Below are 9,775 nucleotides of genomic sequence, written 5' to 3' on the forward strand. Positions count from 1 at the left end.
AGCCCCAGAGCAGGCCCAGGAGGATCAGCAGCCTGGGGGGGGGGGCAGGAGGGGGGGGAGGGTCTGGGGACCTGCTGCCACCCCTCACCCCTGCCAGGGAGGCTGCCGGGGGCTCCCACCCACCTCATGGTGCGACCGTCCAGCTGGCCAGGCCGGGTCTGGATTCTCAGTCTCACCTTTGATCTGTTTGTCCAACAGCCGGTCCTGCCCTCAGCGTCCTGCCCCTGGAATTCTGGGAATCGACCCGGTGACTCCTGCCGGCCCAGATCGCGAGGCGGGAGGACAGGACAGTCCAGGAGCCGGGGCTGACCTGGGGGGACACCAGGGCTGGGGACAGACCCTGCTCTGCCCCTCGCCCTCCACCTCCGCGTTTCCTCCTCAGGGTGAGTGTGGTTGCCCAGGTCTCCATGACGCCACAGGTAGGAAAGGAGGAACGCACCCACCCCCTGCTTCTCTCCCCCCCGCCCGTCCTGCTGTGAAACACCTGAAAATAATAAACACAGAAAATAAAATAAAACGCCTGATGCAGGAGGGCGGGGAGCGTGGCGGAGCGGGCGGCATCCACGCCCCGGAGGCTGGAAATGCAGGTGGACAGGTGAGAACACTTCTCCCGAAGGCAACTCCGCGCTGGCAGCGGGCCCAGGCGTCAGCTCGGAGCACCAAGTCCGATTCCTCTTTCTCACCCCCCGGCCCCGTGGGAACTCGGACACTGATTCCCTCTTTCTAGCAAGAGAGAGGAACCAGAGCTAACAGATGCATGTGAATGGGGACCCATGTGAGCAGCCAGCGACCCCAGACTCACGAGAGGTTCCTGGAAGCTGATTCTTTTTAAAAAAAAATCCCACCAGCTCTGACTGGTTTGGCTCAGTGGATAGAGCATCGGTCTGGGGACTGAAGGGTCCCAGGTTCGATTCCGGTCAAGGGCATGTACCTTGGTTGTGGGCACATCCCCAGTGGGAGGTGTGCAGGAGGCAGCTGGTCGATGTTTCTAACTCTCTATCCCTCTACCTTCCTCTCTGTAAAAAATTAATAAAATATATTTTTTTAAAAATCCCACCAGAGGATGTTTCCATTGATTTGTAGAGTGGAAGGAAGAGAGGGAGGGAGGGGGAGGAGAGAGAGAAACAGCATGTGAGAGAGATTCACTGATTGGCTGCCTCTCACACAGGCCCTGGCCGAGGATGGGATGGAACCTGCAACGCAGGTGCATGCCCTTGACCGAGAATCGAACCTGTGAGCCTGAGGTTTGCTGGCTGACACCCTAACCACTGAGCCACTGGCCAGGGCTGGAAACTGGTTCTTAAAAGGGGTGCAGTGGAGGGTCCCAGGCCCAGCTGAAGGGAGCGGGAGACAGAGAACAAGGGCATTAAGCAAACAGACTTGGCACCGAGAGCCCCAGCCCCTCCGAACGCAGCTCCTGGAATCCGGCAGCTGCCCGGCTCCTCCCTCGTCTCCGGGGAGTGCGACCAGCCCAGGGGGGAGGACTAGATACCGACTCTGAAGGCTCCACGGGCACATGGCTCAGCCTCCATCATCCACAGTGAAGGTCGATTGACAAGCCCCATTCAGGGGGTGAGAGCAGAGCCTTCCAGGGTCACCGAGGAAAACCTCAAATGTGAGAAAGATTAAAAAGAAAAATCAACCAATCAACTGAAGAATACAGAAACCCAGCAGGAAGGAGAAAATGCCCCCTGCCCGGCCGGCGTGGCTCAGGGGTTGAGCGTCGACCTATGAACCAGGAGGTCACAGTTTGATTCCCGGTCAGGGCACATGCCCGGGTTGTGCAGGCTCCCTCCCCAGTGTGGGGCGTGCAGGAGGCAGCTGATCAATGATTCTCTCTCATCATTAATGTTTCTATCCCTCTCTTTCTCTCTCCCTTGTTTTCTGAAATCAATAAAAATATATTTAAGCCCTAGCCTGTTTGGCTCAACCGATAGAGCGTCGGCCTGTGGACTGAAGGGTCCCAGGTTCAATTCCAGTCAAGGGCATATGCCCGGGGTGCAGGCTTGATCCCCAGTAGGGGGCATGGGGGTGTGTGCAGGAGGCAACTAATTAATGATTCTCTCTCATTGATGTTTCTCTCTCCCTCTCCCTTCCTCTCTGAAATCAATAAAAATATATTTTTAAAAATTCTATATAATCAAAGGGTAATATGCAAATCAACCAAATGGCAGAACGACCAGTCACTATGATGGGCACTGACCACCAGGGGGCAAAAGCTCAACGCAGGAGCTGCCCCCTGGTGGTCAGTGCACTCCCACAGGGGGAGTGCCGCTCAGCCACAAGCCTGGCTGATGGCTCGGGCTGATGGCTGGTGAGCGCCCACCTCCACAGCAACGCTAAGGATGTCCAACTGTCCATCAGTCAGACATCCCCTGGGGCTCCCAGACTGCGAAAGGGTGCAGGCTGGGCTGAGGAACCCTCCACCCCCAAGTGCACAAATGTCATGCATGGGGCCTCTAGTATATATATATTTTAAAAAAGAAAGAAAATGCCCCAAACCCAAGCAAAACAATCATTGCTACCTTCAGAGAAAAAAGAGAGGAAAGAACAGGATACTATTTACTAGAGGCCTGGTGCATGAATTCGTGCCGTGCACGGGTGGGGTCCGGCTGGCCCGCCCTGATGGTGGCCAATCAGGCCGGGCCAGCAGGGGCAGGAGGGGATGTGGGAGGTTGGCCGGCCGCCCCGCACACAATCCAGCCAGGGCCGGCCAGGGGGAGGAGCCGCCCCCCGATTGGCTGGTTGGCCGGCCGCAGTGTGCGTCATAGTGACTGGTCGTTCCAGTCATTCCGGTTATTCTGGTCGTTCCGGAATCCCAGTCGCTTGGCTTTTATATGTAGATTTTAATTTTGAGAGAACATTTATTAAAGCTGGGACAGTGAAACAAAGGAAGGGCTTCGGACAGAAGAAGCAACAGGAGGGAGCTCGGGTGGGGCTCTGCCTCCCTCCCTAGAAACGCTACAGGAAAGAAGTGAGCCAAGGTGAGGCTGCTGTCAGCTCGCTGCAGAGTCAGAGAAAGGGGCCTTGGAGACGGCGCAGGGTGAGCCTGGGACGAGCTGCCGCCGCCCCTCGCTTCCCTGGTTGCTGGTTTCATGGAGACCCTGAGAGTTTAGGAGAGAAAAGTAAAGGTGCAGGCCTGGGAGGGAGGAAAGACGCCGTGTCCTGCTCCCGAGAGCCCACACTGGGCCCTGGGCTCATTTTAAAGACAGCAATAGATAACTAATCTAAATGGAAAAGAGGCCCCCCTTTCCTCTCTGAAATCAATAAAATATTTAAATATATATGAATATTTAAATATATTTCTTGTATTAATTTCAGAGGTGAAGGGGGGAGAGAGAGATAACGATTCGAGAGAATCATTGATCAGCTGCCTCCTGCATGCCCACACTGGGGATTGAGCCTGCAACCTGGGCATGTGCCCTGACTGGGAATCAAACCATGACCTCCTGCTTCATAGGTCAATGTTCAACCACTGAGCCATGCCTACTGGGCAATAAAAAAATGTTTTTTAAAAAATAAAAATGGGCCCTAGCTGGTTTGGCTCAATGAATAGAGCATGGGCCTGTAGACAGAAGGGTCCCGGGTTTGATTCCGGTCAAGGGCACGTACCTTGGCTGCAGGCTCCTCCCCACTGGGATCCTGGTCAGGGCTCGTGCAGGAGGCAACAGCATCAATGCTCTCACATCAGTGTTTCTCTCTGTCTTCCCCTCTCTCTTCCCCTCTCTCTAAAAATCAATGGAAAAATATCCCTGGGTGAGGATTAAAAAAATAAAAGTATTTTAAAAAATAAAAATGGAAAAGAGCACATCTCAAAATGCTGAAGGAAGATTATTTCTAAGATGTCTATTCTCATCCATCACACATGAAGGTGGAATAGACCTTTCCATGCATGTCAGATTTTTAAAATTTTGCATCCAATTGTCCCTTCTCAGAAAGCCACTCTAGGATATGCCCCATCAAAACAAGGGAGTAAACCAAGAAAGGAAGTCACGGGGTCCCAGACACAAGAGTTCCAATGGGGAATTCCATTAGGGGCAGTCGGAACGCTCCAGACAGATCCTTCAGGACGAGGAAAATGACAGACACCTGCTGAGTCCAAAGATCTTTCAAAACAATTTAGTAATCGCTTTTTTCCCTGAATGAAAGCGATATATACATTCTCGTACAAATCATTTTAATAAAGCAATGCACATTGTGTTTATTAGTATTTCCAGTTACTGAATATCCCATTAAATATAATCACGAATTCATTATAAATTATAACGGGGCTAGGTAAAATACTAAGATCGCCTATTCAAAAATTGTGTAGCATATTGTTCAAATCCTCATGAAGTGTGTTGTGTTCACATGTTAAGAGCTTTAGAGAATTGGTTAAAAAAAAAAGTTTGAGGTTAAACAAATGATAAATTTATTGCAAACTAAGCATACGAAAAAGTCCCCAAAAAACCTCCAGAGGAAAAACAAGGAAGCCGTGGGGAAGAGAAAGTGGTTCTGACTCCTCGCCTCAGCTGCCAATGGCCTTCCTGTGGCTGCGACAGTCACACCGACACTGAGCTAACCCAGGTCCTCATGTCATTGTGGCGAGTGTGTGTTGAGGGGGGAGCAGGGGAGGAAAATGGTAAGTCCTCATCGTCCCTGAGGAAACTCGGGTTGGACAGCAATACAAGCGTGTTAAGTAGACCCAGCATAAGTACCGAGATCAGCAGCTGCCCCCAGGGAGAGTGGGCACAGGCTGCCACTTTCTTCTAACGATCCACGCGGAGCTCACCGAGTCCTCAGACCAGGGGCCTGGCTGATTTTGAGAAAGAATTAAGCTTCAAAACTTGAGATGGGATTCATGCTAATCTCCCTGCGACCAACTGTGCCTGTCGGCCCCCTCCATGACTTCTGGGACTTTAGGGGACTCGGGTCGTGTCCTCACCAAACCCCCCCCCGTCTGCTTCAGGAGGTCCTGCCCACCCAGACGCGGAAACCCCTTCAAGGGTGCGTGGGTGTCAGGGGACTTGAATAAGAGGGGGGAGTGGAGGGATGGCATCGCAGACTCCACTTCCAGGTGGGGCAGTTTCCCAAATGGCTCCAGCCACTTCCGCCACACGCCCTGCTCCCCTTCCTCCTCCGCCCTGAGAGGCCATCGACCTCTCCGAGCTCAGCGACCCCTCCGAGCTCAGCGAGCACCGAATGACAGAGGCAGAATTCCTAACGAAGCCTGTAGCAGGTGAGGACCCGCTCCCCTTACAGGTGGGGTACCCAAGTCATCGGAGTTGAGGTACAGGCCCAGCTGGAGCCCTGAGACGGGCCCCGCCCCCTCTGTCCACCTTCATTCCCTGGGCTGCCCTCAGGCTGGTGTGTGCTCCCCAGCCCGCTTACTAGCTGGTCACCTAGTCCTCCTGTGCGGTTCGTAGTGCGCTCCTCACAGGCGGCTGCGAAGGTTAAAGGAATTAAGACCTGGGGGGGGCGGGGGGTCAGCTCTCTAACCAGCCACTGCGTGTCCCTTTGATGCACGAACTGCAGCCCAGAGGAGCCGACCATCACCTGGCCTCCCCGGAGGGGCACACATGCTGTTGGCTTTCGAGGGGGTGAGACTGTCCTGGAATTTGAACAGCTTGGGGTCAGACTTGCTGACCAAGGTCACACATCCGGTGCTGAGCCCAGTGAGTCCCTGGGGGTGAGGTCCATGGGGGTGAGGTCCATGGGAACTGGGGCCTCAGGTGTGGAGCCCAGAGGATGAGTGACTGGCCTGGGGCTGCTCAGGAGTTGGCTGCGAATCGGGATGCTTGCTCCCCTCCCCCCACCCCTATGAGAACTCCAGTCCCAGAACCTGCTGCTTGGGGCCAAGGTAGCTGCCGGGTGGGGGTGCGGCTGGGGAGAGTTCTAGCAACACCCCCAGGCGGGGCCCACGCCCTGCTCCCAAGCCTCCCGGGATAGTCCATCCTCTGGCAGTGCCTCTGGACTGGTGACTGAGACAGGAGTGGGCGCAGGCCCTCTCCCCCCATCCGCACCCTGTTGTGGTGGCTCCTCTCCCAACACCAGTCTCAGTCGGGGCCTGCAGGAGGGGTGAGGCGCCTGGGGAACAGGCTGGGCGGGCGTTCAGCACCATGGAGAGGGCACGGGCCCCAGCGGCCACTCACACCTGCTTTCTCAACCTCTCAACACTTGGGGGAGCTTCTAGGAATTTCCCAGAGGGCACCCAGGGGCGGGGCAGGCAGGGTTGGAACCCACGTCTGAATCCTGAGCCAAGTCAGGGCAGCGATGTGCTCCCAACAGGCCCAAGTAACAGCACCCAAACCCTCTGGAGTCACCTCCAGCACCCACCCCACGCTGGGACCTACCAATCCTCCGGGTCCGCCAAAATCACGGCAGGGCAGCCCCAGGAGCACGCACAGCCCGGAGCAACCCGCCTCGATCTTGTCACCCCACAGCCCTGGCCCTGGGGGTCGGTCACCACCCGCTGGGGGGCCTGTGGGGCGGGTGGGGGAATGTGGGCAGCTCCCCAGGGAGACTGGAGGCAGTTTGATGCCTGCTGTGCCCCTCGGTGCCAGTGGACAAGGGGCGGCTGGTCCGAGGTTGCACGGGAGGGCAAGGCCTGCCTATCACAGACACGTGACAGACACTGAGAGGCCAGACAACGGGTGCAGCTCAGAGCCCGGTACACGGAAACCCCCAACCATGGCGGCTGCAGCCCCCGCCTGGGCCCATTCAAGGTCTGGGAACACACGATTCAGAAGTTTGCTATAAATACATGTGTTTGGTGAGTGAGGGTGACAGAGGGCGGAGAGGGGGCTGTACACAGCTGGTATAGGCTTGGAGGCTGAACACCACAGGGACAGACAGTCCGCCAGCGGGGCAGGCGGGCAGCATCCCGGGGCCTGTAACACTTGGTTGTTGGGGTGCCGGCAGGGGGCCTGTCCAGGGCAACCTGGCCCGAGTCGGCAGCAGCATCTGGACTCAGCTCACATCATTCAGGGCCTGGTGGGACATGAGGCCTGGTCAGGAGGGTGCTGGGTCGCCTGGGGGCTGAAGCGGGCACCCCAGGAAGCCCTGGGTCCCCCCACCAGGCCCACCCCACCAGGGGCTCACCTTGCGGGCAAACTCTGGCAGGACGAAGGCCGCCCGGTGCACGTCGGAGTTGTAGTATCTCAGCTGCATCTGTTCCACCTGCTTCTGCGTCAGCGGCCGCACCGGCTCCTGGAAGTTGGTGCTCTGGGGTGGGGGTGAGGGGGCATCAGGGGATTGCTTTCCGTGCCCACCTGTCCCTGCCCTGCCCCCCGCCCCCCGGACAGCCGGAAGCTCACTGGGTTCTTGCTGCACAGCATGAAGCCGATCTGGCCGCTGGGGTAGGTGGGGATGGTGCAGTAGGCGTAGCGCACCACGGGGAAGAGCGACCGGCAGAAGTGCTGCATGTCCTTGATGAGGTCCAGGTGCAGCCACTGGCACTCGCCTGGGGGAGGCGGCAGCGGTTGGCTTGGCGGCCGGCCCCACCCTGCCCCGCCCCCCGCAGCTCAGCATCTCTGGCGCTCACCCTGGCAGCAGAGGATCCCGTCCTCCTTGAGGGCCGTCTTCATGAGCTGGTAATAGGACTCCTTGAAGAGGCTCTCGGCTGGGCCTGCAGGAGGGAGGGTCAAGCGACAATGAGCACATTCTGGCTGAGACCCCCTGAGCCTGGGCTACACAGACCCACAGAGAGGCCAAGGAGCAGAGCCGGGACTTGAACCCAGGTCTGTGGGACTCAGAAACCAACCAGGAAAGGGCACTTTAACCCCATTCCCAGGGGATTCTCATTGGCACTGCATGGTGGCATCTCTACCCTGGGCCTCCGTTTAAAAGGAGAACACCCCCTCTCCCACCCCAGTGCTGGCGTGTCCGGAGCAGAGAGGAGGCTGAAGAAACTGGGGCCTCAGTGGGCCAAGGCCAGTGCCCCACTCCCCTCCTGGTCCCCAACCAACTGTGAACTTTGGGTAGTGGCCTGGTCCCCCTACTCTGCTGAACTGTTGTTTGGAGGGGTGGGGCAGTGACAACTGAGAAGGGAAAGGACTGCGCTAGTTCTGGGGGCCCCTCTGTCCTCTACTCCGCAACTCAGGCCTGGGGAGCAAGGGGGAGGCTGGCTCCTGAAGTGGCAGCTGCTGGGGCCCGGGCCCATCACTTGCTCACCCATGGGGTCTGAGGAGTCGGTGATGATAACGTCGAAGGCGTCCTGGTTCTGTTTCATGAACTCAAAGCCGTCGCCCACGTGGAGGGTGAGCTTTGAGCTGGAGTAGCCAATGGCCATGCTCGGCAGGAACTTCTTAGAGACCTGAATGACATCCTGGGAGGGGGCGGGGGACCAGGCTGGAGCTGGATGGAGTCCCTTCATGGCCCTGCAGCCTCCGGCCAGCCACTGGCTTCGTGGACCCCCCGTTTCCACATTTGTAAAACGGGGAGCACTCTGGGGGCTCCCTCAGCTCCTCAGGGCGGTGGGCTCTGGCCAGCTCCTCAGCTGAATCTCCACCCTTCCCGCTCCCTCCCCGGATCCACGTGGCCCATCTGAGGGCTTTCCTGCTATTGCAGAGGGAGCAATGCCAGCTCCCATCAGAGAGCCGGTCCCTGTCTCCACGCGTCGATGCTTCTCAGAGGCCTGCCCTGACCGCTGACCGGCCTCAGGCCGATATCATATCGCCCTTCGCTGTCTCCTTTTAACTGGAATATCAGCTCCAACAGGGACGGATCTGCCTATTCGCCATGGTACCCCAGCACCTAGAACAATGGCTGCTACACACCAGAGAGTCACTAAAGACATGCTGGGCGCCCTAATGGTTGGAACGTCCTTGGGCCTTGCCTGGGACTTCAATTAAACACCAGCACCCCAGCTTACTGAGAACTGGCATCGATGGCACCCGACTATGTCACTCAGTCACTTAAAGAGAGACTAAGTGACCTGCCCACACAGCCCACTCCGTGTGGAGCAGGGACTCGCACCCAGACCCTGGCCCTGCTCGGGGCACTCACCTCGTCAATCTCGCACTGGACCACGGACTCCACGGAGGAATGCTTCACCACCTCCCGCAGGACACCCCCGTCCCCACCCCCGATGATCAGCACCTGGGAGGGGGAGGAGCAGTCAGCACCCGCTGGGACCAGCCCCAGCCCCACCAAACAGGCCCCGGCAGGCTCCGTGGGCGGGTGCACTCACCCAGAATCACCCGGAGCGAGGGTGAGCCGCACCCTCCGACCCACAGACCTCCTGACTCCCTCCTCGCAGGAACCTGCCCCAGGTGTGCCCCTTTCCTGAAAACTTCCTGAGCTTCAGGCCTCAGACAGAACTCCTGGCTCCTCTGTCAGCCCCCAGCCCTGCGAAGTGGGCCCCTCTCCCACTCACACCCCCCACTCCCTCCCCCTGGCCCCGTCCTTGCTAGCACTTTCCCTGACACCCCTTAGGAAGCACTGGGCTGAACGAGGCACATGGCGGGGAGGTGGGCTCCACACGGGCCTGTGGGATGCTGAGGGGCGGCTTTCCATCGCTGCGCGCAGGGCTGAATCTGGGGGTACCTTGCGTGGGTTGGGGTGGCTGCAGAGCGGCAGGTTGGCTATCATCTCCTGGTAGGAGAACTCGTCCCGCTCCGTGCACTGGATGACCCCGTCCAACACCAGCACGTTGCCGTAGCTCTTACTGCCGGTGGGAGTGACAGTCAGGGACCTGGTCCCCCGGGGCGGGGGCAACGCGCCTCCACTCCCCCCGCGTGAGAAGCAACCTCCCCGCCCTGCGCAGGGGTCCCGGGGTGGTGCGCTGGGGGTGACA

At 58.2% G+C, this 9,775-nt stretch overlaps 1 protein-coding gene across 1 annotated transcript; it reads right to left on the minus strand.

The window, feature by feature from the left end:
- Positions 1–4,387: 4,387 nt before the first annotated feature.
- Positions 4,388–9,774, minus strand: SRM (spermidine synthase; the record flags this gene model as incomplete). Its single annotated transcript, XM_005873477.2, has 7 exons — positions 4,388–6,969; positions 7,081–7,203; positions 7,296–7,441; positions 7,523–7,606; positions 8,152–8,305; positions 8,986–9,078; positions 9,526–9,774. Coding segments are annotated over 7 exons (870 nt in total), but the record flags the coding sequence as incomplete, so codon positions are not given.
- Between the last annotated feature and the right edge of the window lies 1 nt (position 9,775).

Source organism: Myotis brandtii, unplaced genomic scaffold (genome assembly GCF_000412655.1).
Source record: "Myotis brandtii unplaced genomic scaffold, ASM41265v1 scaffold410, whole genome shotgun sequence".
Taxonomy (NCBI): domain Eukaryota; kingdom Metazoa; phylum Chordata; class Mammalia; order Chiroptera; family Vespertilionidae; genus Myotis; species Myotis brandtii.